The sequence below is a fragment of the Tasmannia lanceolata genome, unplaced genomic scaffold, assembly GCF_043159265.1.
Source record: "Tasmannia lanceolata isolate RefF3 unplaced genomic scaffold, GAP_Taslan_0.1 ptg000007l, whole genome shotgun sequence".
In the NCBI taxonomy this organism is placed as follows: domain Eukaryota; kingdom Viridiplantae; phylum Streptophyta; class Magnoliopsida; order Canellales; family Winteraceae; genus Tasmannia; species Tasmannia lanceolata.
In genome coordinates this window covers 18,312,508-18,325,105 of record NW_027518684.1, presented here as the reverse complement: position 1 = coordinate 18,325,105, position 12,598 = coordinate 18,312,508, and the positions used below count along the sequence as shown (strand labels likewise).

At 39.2% G+C, this 12,598-nt stretch overlaps 1 protein-coding gene across 1 annotated transcript; it reads left to right on the top strand.

Annotated features, from left to right (window-relative positions):
- The first annotated feature begins 8,809 nt into the window (after positions 1–8,809).
- On the top strand, positions 8,810–12,076 carry LOC143882168 (stem-specific protein TSJT1-like). The gene is made up of 4 exons (XM_077385617.1): positions 8,810–9,089; positions 10,800–11,040; positions 11,163–11,283; positions 11,748–12,076. The coding sequence occupies exons 1-4, from the start codon at positions 8,866–8,868 to the stop codon at positions 11,936–11,938; spliced, it is 777 nt and encodes a 258-aa protein (XP_077241732.1). The 5' UTR covers positions 8,810–8,865; the 3' UTR covers positions 11,939–12,076.
- Positions 12,077–12,598: the final 522 nt, after the last annotated feature.

The following is a 12,598-nucleotide window of genomic DNA, read 5'->3' as shown; positions in this document are numbered from 1 at the left end:
AAATCGTAGGGTTGGGATGATCCTATGGATCTGATTTTTTGTAGACACCCTATCTACAAAAAATGAATGGTTTGGATCACCCAAATAATGTGGCCCCCAACTGTACTAGTGTGTAGATAACTTATCTACACATATGTGTAGGAATCGTTTTCTCATATATATATATATATATATATATAGAGAGAGAGAGAGGTGTTTCTAGCCGACTAGAGATAATTCTCTAGTTCGGCGACCAAAAACACTTGGGTCCCACATTTTTTGTGGTGATCTAAAGCATTCATTTGATAGGTCCCATCATTGATAGAGTGTCCACAAAAAATCAACTTCATAGGATTAACTTAACCCTTCCATTTGTGGAGCTAAAAAATGGACAGATTTGTGCCAATTTATAGCCGTCCATTTTAAACTCCACAAATCATAGGGTTGGGATGATCCTATGGAGCTGATTTTTTGTGGACATCCTCTCTATGTCAGGGCCCATCAAATGAAAACTTTGCATCACCCAAATAAGGTAAGACCCATGTTTTTCGGTCGCCGGAATGATCTCTAGTCGGCAGATTAGAAACACTTTTCTCATATACATATATATGAGAAAAGTGTAGCTAACTTAGCTACACCAACGGCTTAAAATACAGTGGGCTCCACATTGTTTGGGTGATGCAAACCATTCATTTGATGGGCCCTCACATAGATAGGGTGTGCCCAAAAAATAGCTCTATAGGATCATCTCAATCCTATGATTTGTGGAGGCAAAATTGGACGTGTAAAAACCTTCACAAATCTATCAATTTTTGCCTTCACAATTTGAAGGGTTGGGATGATCCTATGGAGCTGATTTTTTGGGCACACCCTATCAATATGAGGGCATATCAAATGAATGGTTTGGATCACCCAAATAATGTGGGCCCACTGTATTTTAAGCCGTCGGTGTAGCTAAGTTAGCTACACGTATGTGTAGCTTCACTTATATATATATATATATATATATATATATATATATATATATATATATATATATATAAGAGGAAAGTGTTGGTGAGCTTTTGGTGAGCTTAAGCGCCCCAATCACATGGGTCCCACATTTTCTATGGTGATCCAAACCATTCATTTGCAAGGCCCTATCATAGATAGGGTGTGTACCAAAAATCAGCTCCATAGGATCATCCTAACCCCTCCATTTGTGGAGGACAAAAATGGGCAGATTTGTGGACAAATAATGTCTGTCCATTTTGACCTCCACAAATGGATGGGTTAGGATGATCCTATGGAGCTGATTTTTGGTACACACCCCATCTATGTAAGGGCCTTTCAAATGAATGCTTTGGATCATCCTAACAAAGTAGGCCCCAATGTGATTGGGCGCTTAAGCTCACCAACATTTTCCTCATATATATATATATATATATATATATATATATATATATATATACTAGTAAAAAACCGTCTATGTGATGGAACACAACATTGACTAGTAAAAAAAGTGTCTCATATATACTAGTAAAAAACCGTCTCATATATATATATATATATATATATGAGGAAACTGTTGGTGAGCTTAACCAAACTTATGGTGAGCTAGCTTGCCCAATCACATGGGTCCCACATTTTGGGGAGTGATCCAAACCATTCATTTGCAAGGCCTTATCATAGATAGGGGATGTACTAAAATTCAGCTCCATAGGATCATCCTAACCCCTCCATTTGTGGAGGACAAAAATGGGGCAGATTTGTGTCTGTCCATTTTTGTCCTCCACAAATGGAGGGGTTAGGATGATCCTATGGAGCTGATTTTTGGTACACCCCCCATCTATGTAAGGGACTTTCAAATGAATGGTTTGGATCATCCTAACAAAGTGGGCCCCCATGTGATTGGGCAAGCTAGCTCACCATAAGTTTGGTGAGCTTAAGCTCACCAACAGTTTCGTCATATATATATATATATATATATATATATATATATATATATATATATATATATATATATATATATATAGGAAAGTGAAGCTACACCGCCGGTGTAGCTAACTTAGCTACACCGCCGGCTTAAAATACAATGGGCCCACATTGTTTTGGTGATCCAAAGAATTCATTTGATTGGCCCTCACATAGATAGGGTGTCCACCAAAAATCAGCTCCATAGGATCATCTCAACCCTACGATTTGTGGAGGAAAAAATGAACATGTAAAAATCTTCACAAATTTGTCCATTTTTGCCTCCACAGTTTGAAGGGTTGGGATGATCCTATGGAGCTGATTTTTGGTGGACACCCTATCTATGTGAGGGCCAATCAAATGAATGGTTTGGATCACCAAAATAATGTGGGCCCATTGTATTTTAAGCCGGCGGTGTAGCTTCACTTTCCTCATATATATATATATATACTAGTAAAAAGCACAGGCCGACAAAGAACTGTATGGACCAGACCACATCATAGGTTGATCCAAACCGTCTATGTGATGGAACACAACATCAATAGGTTGTGCCCGTAAAATCATTTCCATAGGCTGATCCTAGCCCTCCAATCTACAGAGGTTTCCATAATTAAAAAAACATAAAGGAGGGGGTAGGATTGAAAATATGTGGCTTTAATGGGTGCCTTTGTTAAAAAGCATAAAAGAGGGGGTAGGATTGAAAATATGTGGGTTCAATGGGTGCCTTTGTTAAAAAAACTCAAAAAAGTGATGTGTAATTCTCATAGAATTTTGAGAGAAATTCAAATAATTCTATCATTTTCTCTTCAGCCATATAGTATAATATATATATATATATATATATATATATATATATATATATATATATATATATATATATATATATATATAGAGGAATAAGAGTGTGCGGTCGACCGCACCTAAGCTTAGGTGCGGTCGAGGGCCTAAACACATGGGTCCCACACTTTTTGTAGTGATCAAAACTATTCATTTGCAAGGCCCCATCATTGATAGGGTGTGTACAAAAAATCAGCTCCATTGGATCATCCTAACCCCTCCAAAAGTGGAGGGCAAAAATGGGTAGATTTGTGGCCAACGGTGTCTGTCCATTTTGCCCTCCACGTTTGGATGGGTTAGGATGATCCTATAGAGCTGATTTTTTGTACACACCCTATCTATGATGAGGTCTTACAAATGAATGCTTTGGGCCATCCTAACAATGTGGGCCCACATGAGTTTTTGGCCCTCGACCGCACCTAAGCTTGGTGCGGTCGAGCGCACACTCTTATTCCTCATATATATATATATATATATATATATATATATATATATATATATATAGAGAGAGAGAGAGAGAGAGAGAGAGAGAGAGAGAGAGAGAGAGAGGTTTCTGAGCTCTAGCTCTGGGCTAGAGCTCTATGAATACGCCATCTCCATGTTGTTTCAGTCATCCAACCCATTCATTCTATAGGACCTCACATAGATAAGATGTTTCTAACAAACCATCTCCATACCATAATCCTAACCATTCAATCTATAGAAGCCCATTTTTTAGCCATCCATTCTAAAATTCCACAAATTATAACCCTAAGCATAACCTATAATCCTAACTATAACCCTAATCATAACCTATAAAATAAATGGGTTGGATGAGTCAAACAACTCTGGGAGTGGTGGTTTCTGAGCTTGAGCTCAGAAACCTTTTCCTATATATATATATAGGAATAAGAGTGTGCGGTCGAGGGCCTAAACACATGGGTCCCACACTTTTTGTAGTGATCAAAACTATTCATTTGTAAGGCCCCATCATTGATAGGGTGTGTACAAAAAATCAGCTCCATCGGATCATCCTAACCCCTCCAAAAGTGGAGGGCAAAAATGGGCAGATTTGTGGCAAACGGTGTCTGTCCATTTTGCCCTCCACTTTTGGATGGGTTAGGATGATCCTATGGAGCTGATTTTTTGTACACACCCTATCTATGATGAGGTCTTGCAAATGAATGCTTTGGGCCATCCTAACAATGTGGGCCCACATGAGTTTTTGGCCCTCGACCGCACCTAAGCTTGGTGCGGTCGAGCGCACACTCTTATTCCTCTATATATATATATATACAAGTCTAGTAAAAATGAAATTGTAACAAAGCTTAAATGAAAGAAAACATAATAAGATGTTAGAAATTGATTTTTATAGCCAAAAGAAATTTTCTATAAGTTTGTGTTCAAGATGTTGTCAGTCATCTATCAATAAATTATTATTTTGTTAATTTCCCTTAAAATGTTGGACAACTCACATAGATATAGTATCTAACTACTATTCCTGTGCCCATTCTATGCATGGGTGTAAAATGATGGCTCCCACAACATCAAAACATGAGGTGTAAAATGGTGGGGTCGACCCTAATGCATAGGTTTGGATACTGATGGTGGACCCCACTTCATCAGTAATATTAAGGGTAAATCAGTGGGATTCGCCATGCATAGGTTTGGGTAGAAATGGTGGGCCCCACCCATCAAAACTTGAGGTGTAAAATGGAAGGCCTCATCCCATAAAAAACATGAGGTGTTTAAAATAGTGGGCCCATCAGATCAAGTGTAAAATGGTGGCCACCACCCATGCCATGCTTGGATATAAAGTGTTACGCCCCACCCTGTCAAAACAAAACATGAGGTATAAAGAAAAGGTTTTCCAATGAAAAAAATTTCTTAGAAAGAAGGCAAATTGACAATGGAAAGAAACATGCTTAGTATATATTTTAGAGAATTGCTAGCGTCCATCGCAAAAAGGCATTTTGCTGCTGGTCTGTCGCATATCTGACCAGCCACCTTGTGAATGGAGACAACAGTAGTCTCCATTCACGAGGTGGCTGGTTTGGCATGCGACAGATCAGCTGCAAAATGCATGTTGTCTCAATTCATGAGGTGGCTGGTCTGACATGCGACAGACCAGCCGCAAATTGTTGTCTCCATTCATGAGGTGGTTGGTCTAACATGTGACAAATCAGCCGCAAAATGCCTTTTGCGATGGACCCTAGCAAATCCCTATATTATAAGAGGAATGATAGATAGATGATAACCATGAACGGGCACAGACCCTGAAATTAAGTTATGTTTTTGGATAAAACCTCTAACCATAAGGTTGAAGAACAAAGCCTTGAACAATTGAGCTAGAGGCTCAACCTTCTTGGCTAGAAAATTCGTAGGCTCAATGCTTGTTAAGGTGGTTATATAATAAAAGACAAGGTGAGTTCGCCCCAAGTTCAAAACATGGTAGTGTGAATATCAGTAGCCTACCAATACAATATGTGCCTGCTATCTCATGCAACAACCGGTTCGATTAATACCTGCGATGGTCCCTACCAAATCTCGACGTATGATTAAGGTTTAGTAATGCGTGACTTCAATGTAATACAATGGGACTGATCAATCAAAGGTAGGACCCACTATGCAAGAAAAGCTAAACCATTGATCATATAGTCCATTATCTTGTGCATTAGAAGTCCATTCAAGATAAGATCATACCGGTTGCCTAATGATATTCTACAAGATCAACGGTCTTGATTTCTCATCTATATCCCTCCCAAAAACTTCATGTTACCGTTGATCCAGATAGTGAGCATTCTCCTAGTCGTTCTATTTCCTAAATTTGGAACAATTACCATATTTTCAACTGGACCCATGCTTTTCTGAAATTATCAACGAGGGACAAAAGAGGTCTTGTCAGTAAAAGCTGGATGGAAATGCCCTTTTCTTAAGCAACACATTTTACTTTTCCACTTTTCCCTCTTTTTTTCTACTTTTCCATTTTCAACTTTGTTTTTTTACCTTACAAGTCATCTAGGTGTTGTTTTTCATTTGTTTTAGGGTTTTGCATTTCTCCTTCTCCCTTTCAATGGCGGATGAGGAAGATGAATCACATGCTAGAAAGCAAAAAAACGGTGCAAATGAACGAGAGAAAAAAACAAAAAGTAAAAACATGTTCATAAGGGACTTGATAAGCCCATTCAGCAATTGGTAACCCCATTTTGATACTAGATAACTCCAATCCCAGAGAGTTGAAACCCCCCTTTCAAAACTCTAGTACCGTTGGCTAATTTTCAGAGACTTGATAAGCACATTTGGAAATTGGTAACCCCATTTTTTATACTAGATAACCCCAATCCTACAGACTTGAAAACCCCCTTCCAAAACTCCAGTACCCTCAGCCAATTTTCAGGGACTTGATAAGCCCATTCGGAAATTGGTAACCCAATTTTTATACTAGATGACCCAAATCCCAGAGACTTGAAAACCCCCTTCAAAAACTCTAGTACCCTCGGCCAATTTTCATGGGCTTGATAAGCCCATTCGGAAATTAGTAACCCCATATTTATACTAGATGACCCCAATCCCAGAGACTTGAAAACCCCCTTCAAAAACTCTAGTACCCTCGGCCAATTTTCAAGGACTTGATAAGCCCATTCGGAAATTGGTAACCCTACTTTTGAGAGATGCTAACCCCCTTCCAGAGACTTGATAAACCCCTTCTACTACAAAACCCCCATGCATATAGCAACTCTTCTAATGGCATTACAATTCTGCTCATGATGGAAATAATAAAAGAAATGTATGTTGTATTCATCAAATGTGCTTCATGTATTACATCCCAATTCGTGTATTGCAAAAAAATTTAAGTAGATAAAAAAAATGTGTAGCCATCTATTTGTGTATTACATCAAAATTTTCTTATACAACCAATTGTCTTCCAAAAAGTGAGTGAAGCCATCCATGCATTATCTCCGGAACACATCCTAAAATACAAACCACTTAAACCCTAAACAAGATAAATAAAAAACAAATGTATGAAAAGCAGTGCAAAACCCTAAAAAAAAGAAAAACAAAACCTAGATATAGAAAGATAGATGGTAAGAACTCAACTTTCAAGTTTTCAAGACTTGGTAGCAAGAACGGTGGCTGACCGAGGAGGAAGATGACTAATAGGGTAAAAATGAAAAAGGTAAACAGGAAAAAGTAAAAGTAGAGGGAAGAAAGAAAAAAATCAAGGGGAAAGTGTGTTGTAAATCCCAAAGGGTATACTGACAAGACCTCTTTTGTCCCTTGTTGATTTTGTTGAGAATTACGTCATTTTTATTTTCCCCCATCGGTAATTGTTCCTTTAAATTTTGTCACTATGTTTCCCTTTCTAGAAAGATATTATTTTCCTCCGGAGACGTGACACTATTGCTAACCTTTGTCACGCGGGAGAAAATAAGGTTTGGAGCGTTGAATTTGAATGAAGATAACGTTATCCACAGTCCTTCATTAAAAATCAATGAAATTTGATATTTCCACCCCTAAACCCTACCAAATCTCTTCCTAATAAGGACTACATTCTAGACCTGGCAAACGGGTGGGTCGGGCCGGGTCAACCCGCGGGTGATGCGGGTGCGAGTCCACGGGTAGGGTGAGAAAATGACCCGCATTTTGGCGGGTCAAAATTTACGTGACCCGCGCGCGGCCCGCGGGTGGGCCGGGTCAACCCGCGGGTCACCCGCAAATATGCCGCAAAGGGATTGTAATAATTATTTTGATTTGACAGCCTCTATTTTTCCCGTAATTGTCATAATTGTCATAACCTACGATATGTGATTTGGTATTTTTTTCGTAATTTTAAAATTTTATAACCCTTTCTAGATAATTTTTCATTCAAAACTTTATAATTTAGCTAATTTAATTTTTGTGGTGTAATGATTACTTTTTCACATTTTCTAGGAACATTTGGATGCGCGCATCTTTGCATACACAAAGGCCACTTGCCGAGAAATTGCCAAAGGAGAAGCTTGATAGCAAATTCTAATAAAATAAAAACCACATTTAAATGTTATCAACACTACTGGGCACTCTCACTTTATGTATGGCCCACACCATAGGATGATCCAAACCGTCCATTAGTTGGGCCATAGCCTAAATAGGTTATGCTCCAAAAATCATTTCCATAGGATGATCCTATCCCTCCAATCTGAATGTTAGAGGGTTGATCCTAACCCTCTATAGATCGGAGGGTTAGAATCAACCGATGGAAATAATTTTGGGGCATAACCTATTTAGGGTATGGCCCATCTAATGGACGGTTTGGAACTTTGGATAATCCTACGGTGCAGGACATACCGTACTTTTTATAAAGTGAGGATTTACTCATAGAAAACAAACAGCAGTGATGATAACATTCTCAAAAAGATTAAAAAATACTGTAAAAATGCGGGTGCCCGCAGGTTGACCCGATCCGACCCGTGTTTTTGCGGGTTGGGTCACCCGCGGGTTGGTTTTTGACGGGTCACGGAAACTTAGACCCGTGCCCGCAAATTTGCGGGTGGGCCGGGTCGACCCGCGGGCACAGGTCACTTTTGCCAGGTCTACTACATTCTCACCCTTATGTTCTGTCTTTTTAATTTTTCTGAAAATACTCAGAAGAGAGTGCCAATATCAAAAGCCACACAAAGCAGAACTATTACAGAAGTCGGTTCAGAAGAAGTTCTCCTGCTCTTCACGTGGACCCCTCTCGAAGCCCACAGAATATGTATAGAAAACCAGTGACCGTTAGGTGATGACTAGTGTCCTCCTTGTCTTTGTAACAGTTTCAGATAAGACACCTTGATTCTATCCAAAATATCTTTTTCCTTTCGTAAAACAAAAACAACCCCAAAAGACAAACTTGGGAAACGAGCAATCCTTATCCTTCTGAAGTAGTAGAACCATACATACGTTCTTGCTATGCTCCAAAGGTTACGATGAGTCATAGGGCCCACTCAAACAAGGTCTCTGGTGGGCCCATAAAACGATAAGAAGCAAAATCAGAAACCATCTCTCTCTAGCACTATAAATATATCATCCAAGATATGTTAACTTCATTAAATCACGTTTGATTTCATTTTGGTTCTAAGAATTTCTAAGCTAGAGATGTTGGGTATTTTTCATAAGGCTTTTGCTCATCCTCCTGAGGAGCTTAATAGTCCTGTTTCTTCATCTGAAACTGCAAAAGGGTGTGAGAAGGCAAAACACCCAGATGAGATTCTCAAGGGATTTCTTTCTTCTAACCCCAGTGATTCCTTCTCTACCACCTTTGGAGACGAAGCCTCACTAGCTTACGTTCGTTCTCACAACCATTTCTCCACTCACCAAAGGTAAGTCCAAATACATATGTATTTTTTTTTGCTAGTAAGAATTTAGATTTTTGGAAAATTTTTCAAAGGATTCATTAGCCGACGCCAACTAGTTTGGGACAAAAAAAGGCTTAGTTGAGTTGAAGTATTTAGTTTTTTGGGTGGTGTGTCTTCTTGGTTATGAGTTGTAGCCTCATGGGCTTCATTAATTCTTGGGCCTGATTAGGTCCTTTTTTGAGATGGGCTTTGAGAATCAACCCATGACTTTGTTTCAGTTCGGGCAGATCACTAGATGGGCTTTCAAGCCATAGCCCATGGTGAGCCCTGGTATGGGTCTGACATGAGGGCTGAGAGCCTGATAATGGAGCCTGGCACAGAATGAAGATGATGCCTGCACCGTACCCCTGTTTTGATATTGGCACTCCTTTCTTTGTTTCACACTTTTCTTATCATTAGTTAAAAGTAAACAGCACAGGCTATGCACAAACGTATAAAAAGTAATACTCTGAGCCTAAATTTATGAGTTATGGGAAAAAATTTCATTTATAAGATTTCTTTTGCTGGAAAAAAAACACTGAAAACACATGTGGCCCCACATTTTTTGGGTGATCCAAAGCATTCATTTGGAAGGCCCTTCTATGGATAGGGTGTGTACCCAAAAATAAATCCTAACGCTGTCCTTTGTGTTTGTGGAGCGAAAAAATGGGCAGAAACGTGAACCCACTGAACCCACAGAGTCTGGCTATTTACTCCTCCACCTTTGATTTGGATTAAGATGATTCTATCGATCTGATTTTTGGTACACACCCTATCCATGGATGGGCCTTCCAAATGAATGCTTTGAATGACCCCAAAAAATGTGGGGCCATATCTGAGCTCTAGCTCAGGAACACTTTCCTCTTTCCCTTAATTAGGGGTGTAAATGGATATTCTGAAATTCGATTACCGTCCGTATCCGAATCCATTTAAAGCGAATATTATCCGAATCCGTTTCAAGCGGATATTATCCGAATCCGTTTATGAGATATCCGGCTCTTAGCGGATACGAATCTGGTAAATGGTATATCGGATCCGTTTAACATCCGAATCCGAGAAGTAAATTCTTTTTATTTATTATTAATTATATTAATAATATTTATTTTTAGTAACGACACTATCTTTTGTTTCTATAAGAAAAGTGAATATTATTTTTAGAAAGAAAATATAAAAACAAAAATAGCCCAAACCCATTCCATCAAAATAGCCCAAACTCATTCCATCATATACAAAAAAAAAAAAAAAAACCCCAAAGGCCACTACCAATACCATCATCCATCCCCATCGCCTCCCACTCTCTCTGCCTTTGTTTTAAAAGGAAGAAGAGGATCTTATATCCGAATTCGAACAATATCCGACGGATACAAATTCGGTAATAGATATTAAATATCCGTCGAATCTGACTCCGAATTCGGATAGTGTATACTGTAATCGAATTCGGATATAGCCATATCCGCTCCGAATTCGATCCGTTTACACCCTTACCCTTAATCCATACTTTATATAAGTATAGATAAAGTATTTTAATTGCTAAGCGAGAACCTATGTTAACATATTCAACACTATTAAAAACTTATATTTAATAGCTAGTAAAAGTTTATGTTTACCAGGTTTTAAATAACCTTGGGCCATGCCCATGGCTACCCAACTCAAAAAATTACATCTTTTAAGCAAATTTAATTGGTGGAAATGCAGGCTGTTTTGTGGTTTTGATGACATATACTGCCTCTTCTTTGGGAGCTTGAACAATCTAAGCACTCTGATTAAGCAATATGGATTATCAAAGGCAACAAATGATGCGATGCTCCTGATCGAAGCATATCGGACCCTTCGTGATCGTGGGCCCTACCCTGCTGATCAGGTTGTCAAGGATCTCAACGGTAGCTTCTCTTTCATCATCTACGATAGCAAGACAGGAACTGTCTTTGCTGCACTCGTGAGTCGACTCAGTCATTTTTTTTTTCTTCTTTCTTACAACTCGGAGATAAGAGTTTGATTGGAGGGTAATTTCGACATTGTGCTTAATATTGTTTTATTTTTATATTGGTGTGGTGGCAGGGGTCAGATGGAGGGGTTCAGCTGTTCTGGGGCATCGCTGCGGATGGTTCGGTTGTAATTTCTGATGATTTGGATGCCATTAAAGGAGGCTGTGGCAAGTCTTTCGCTCCTTTCCCGACCGGTACGTAAAAGGGTCTTCTTATGCAATGTTTTGATAATTGCACTACATCACCTTGTCTTTTATTATTTACACAACTGTCAGAGTCTATTATAATTCCCAAAAGGGTTCTCAGAAGCCAGTTAAAAAATTAAAAAATTAAAAAAACAGCTGGGTTTGTGCAATTATTAAAACACGGTAGTGCCGATATAAGCAGCTTGTATTTGCCTATTTTTTTATACTTGGGAAAGCCCCCTCTATTGTATTTACACTAGCAAGGGGGGCCAACATCATTTCCGTTTACACTGTCACACGTGTATGAGATCCAGACCGTTCATCTATCTGGGTCAAATGTCAAAAGTTGCACTGATCCGATGATCTTAACCGTCCGATCGTTGGGTACCATTCCCGAATCAATGTCAATGGTTGCTTGATATTGTTTATAATAATAATCTGAGCCGTTGATGAAGATTTGAATGTGTTTGCAGGGTGTATGTTCCACAGTGAGGGGGGGCTTATGAGCTTCGAGCATCCAATGAACAAGATGAGGGCGATGCCGAGGGTTGATAGCGAGGGCGTAGAGTGTGGGGCCAACTTCAAAGTGGACAAGTACACGAGGATCAACAGCATGCCACGTGTTGGAAGTGCAGCCAATTGGGCCACATGGGACTCTCACTAATTACATGTTCATGTGCCCAGTAATAACGCAGGAACAACTCATGTTTTTACCTTCCATAGTTAGCCTCTTCTTGTAAATAATGATTTTGGGCTCAATGTATCATGGATAATAAATAATATACATAGAATTCCAACAGAATGCCCTCTCTAGAAAATTGAACTGTGTAAACAAAGAGAGAAGTTCCTTTAAAACAAGGGATTCCGGGTATTGAACAACCCGGCTGTTAAAGTTTAAGAACTCGGTGACTCGAGAAACAAACCAGCTTTTCGGTTTACTGGAACGAGCTTTCCTCTGGTTTTGCAAAATCAGCAATACTGCCCTAACTTGTTATTTTAAAGAGTTTTTATATGGTCAAGTACCATCAAAATGGTACCATTCTTGATATTTGATCCAACAGCGGCCCACTTTTTAAGAGGCTGCTGCTGGATCAATTATCAAGGGGTCGTACTTTTGAAGTACCTCCTTCAACTTGACAGACGGGCAGGGGTGGAGCTACATATGTAGCATAAGGGGGTCAGTTCCCCTGTTTAGTTGCAGTTGGGTCCAGTCCCCTTTAAAATTTGAAGCCTGTGCCCCTTATGTATAAGCCTGCCCCCTTTATGTATAACTAGTAAAATATGCACGTGCACCACTGAGTTATTTTACAATTTGTTTATATAA